We start from the raw sequence: 612 nt of genomic DNA, 5'->3' as shown, positions 1-612 counted from the left end.
GATGTCTACCTCCTAAGGTCACGGTACTTGATCTTCACAATAACAGAATAAGGAGCATTCCTAAACCAATCATGAAACTAGAAGCTTTGCAGGAACTCAATGTCGCTTCCAATTCTTTAGCCCACCTTCCTGACTGTGGTGCTTTTAGCAGCCTTTCCGTACTGATCATTGACCATAATTCAGTTTCCAGCCCATCAGCCGATTTCTTCCACAGCTGCCAGAAGATTAGATCCATGAGAGCAGGAAACAATCCATTCCAATGTACATGTGAGCTAAGAGAATTTATCCAAAGTATAGGCCAAGTATCAAGTGAAGTGGTAGAGGGTTGGCCTAATTCTTATAAGTGTGACTATCCAGAAAGCTATAAGGGAACCCCACTAAAGGACTTTCACGTGTCTCAGTTATCCTGCAACACAGCCCTGCTGCTTGTCACCATTGGGGTCGCTCTGCTGGTGTCGACTGTTACTGTGACTGCCCTCTGTATGTACTTTGATCTGCCCTGGTATCTCCGGATGGTGTGTCAGTGGACCCAGACCCGGCGTAGGGCAAGGAACATACCCTTAGAAGAACTCCAAAGAAACCTCCACTTCCATGCTTTTATTTCATACAGTG

At 45.8% G+C, this 612-nt stretch overlaps 1 protein-coding gene across 1 annotated transcript; it reads left to right on the top strand.

Annotated features, from left to right (window-relative positions):
- Positions 1-5: 5 nt before the first annotated feature.
- LOC144218993 (toll-like receptor 6) lies at positions 6-605 on the top strand (the record flags this gene model as incomplete). Its single annotated transcript, XM_077748990.1, has 1 exon — positions 6-605. A coding segment is annotated over one exon (600 nt), but the record flags the coding sequence as incomplete, so codon positions are not given.
- Positions 606-612: the final 7 nt, after the last annotated feature.

The sequence above is a fragment of the Crocuta crocuta genome, unplaced genomic scaffold, assembly GCF_008692635.1.
Source record: "Crocuta crocuta isolate KB4526 unplaced genomic scaffold, BGI_CrCroc_1.0 C27748236, whole genome shotgun sequence".
In the NCBI taxonomy this organism is placed as follows: Eukaryota; Metazoa; Chordata; class Mammalia; order Carnivora; family Hyaenidae; genus Crocuta; species Crocuta crocuta.
Note: the sequence above shows the minus strand (reverse complement) of the source record. Positions and strands in the feature narration are given on the sequence as shown.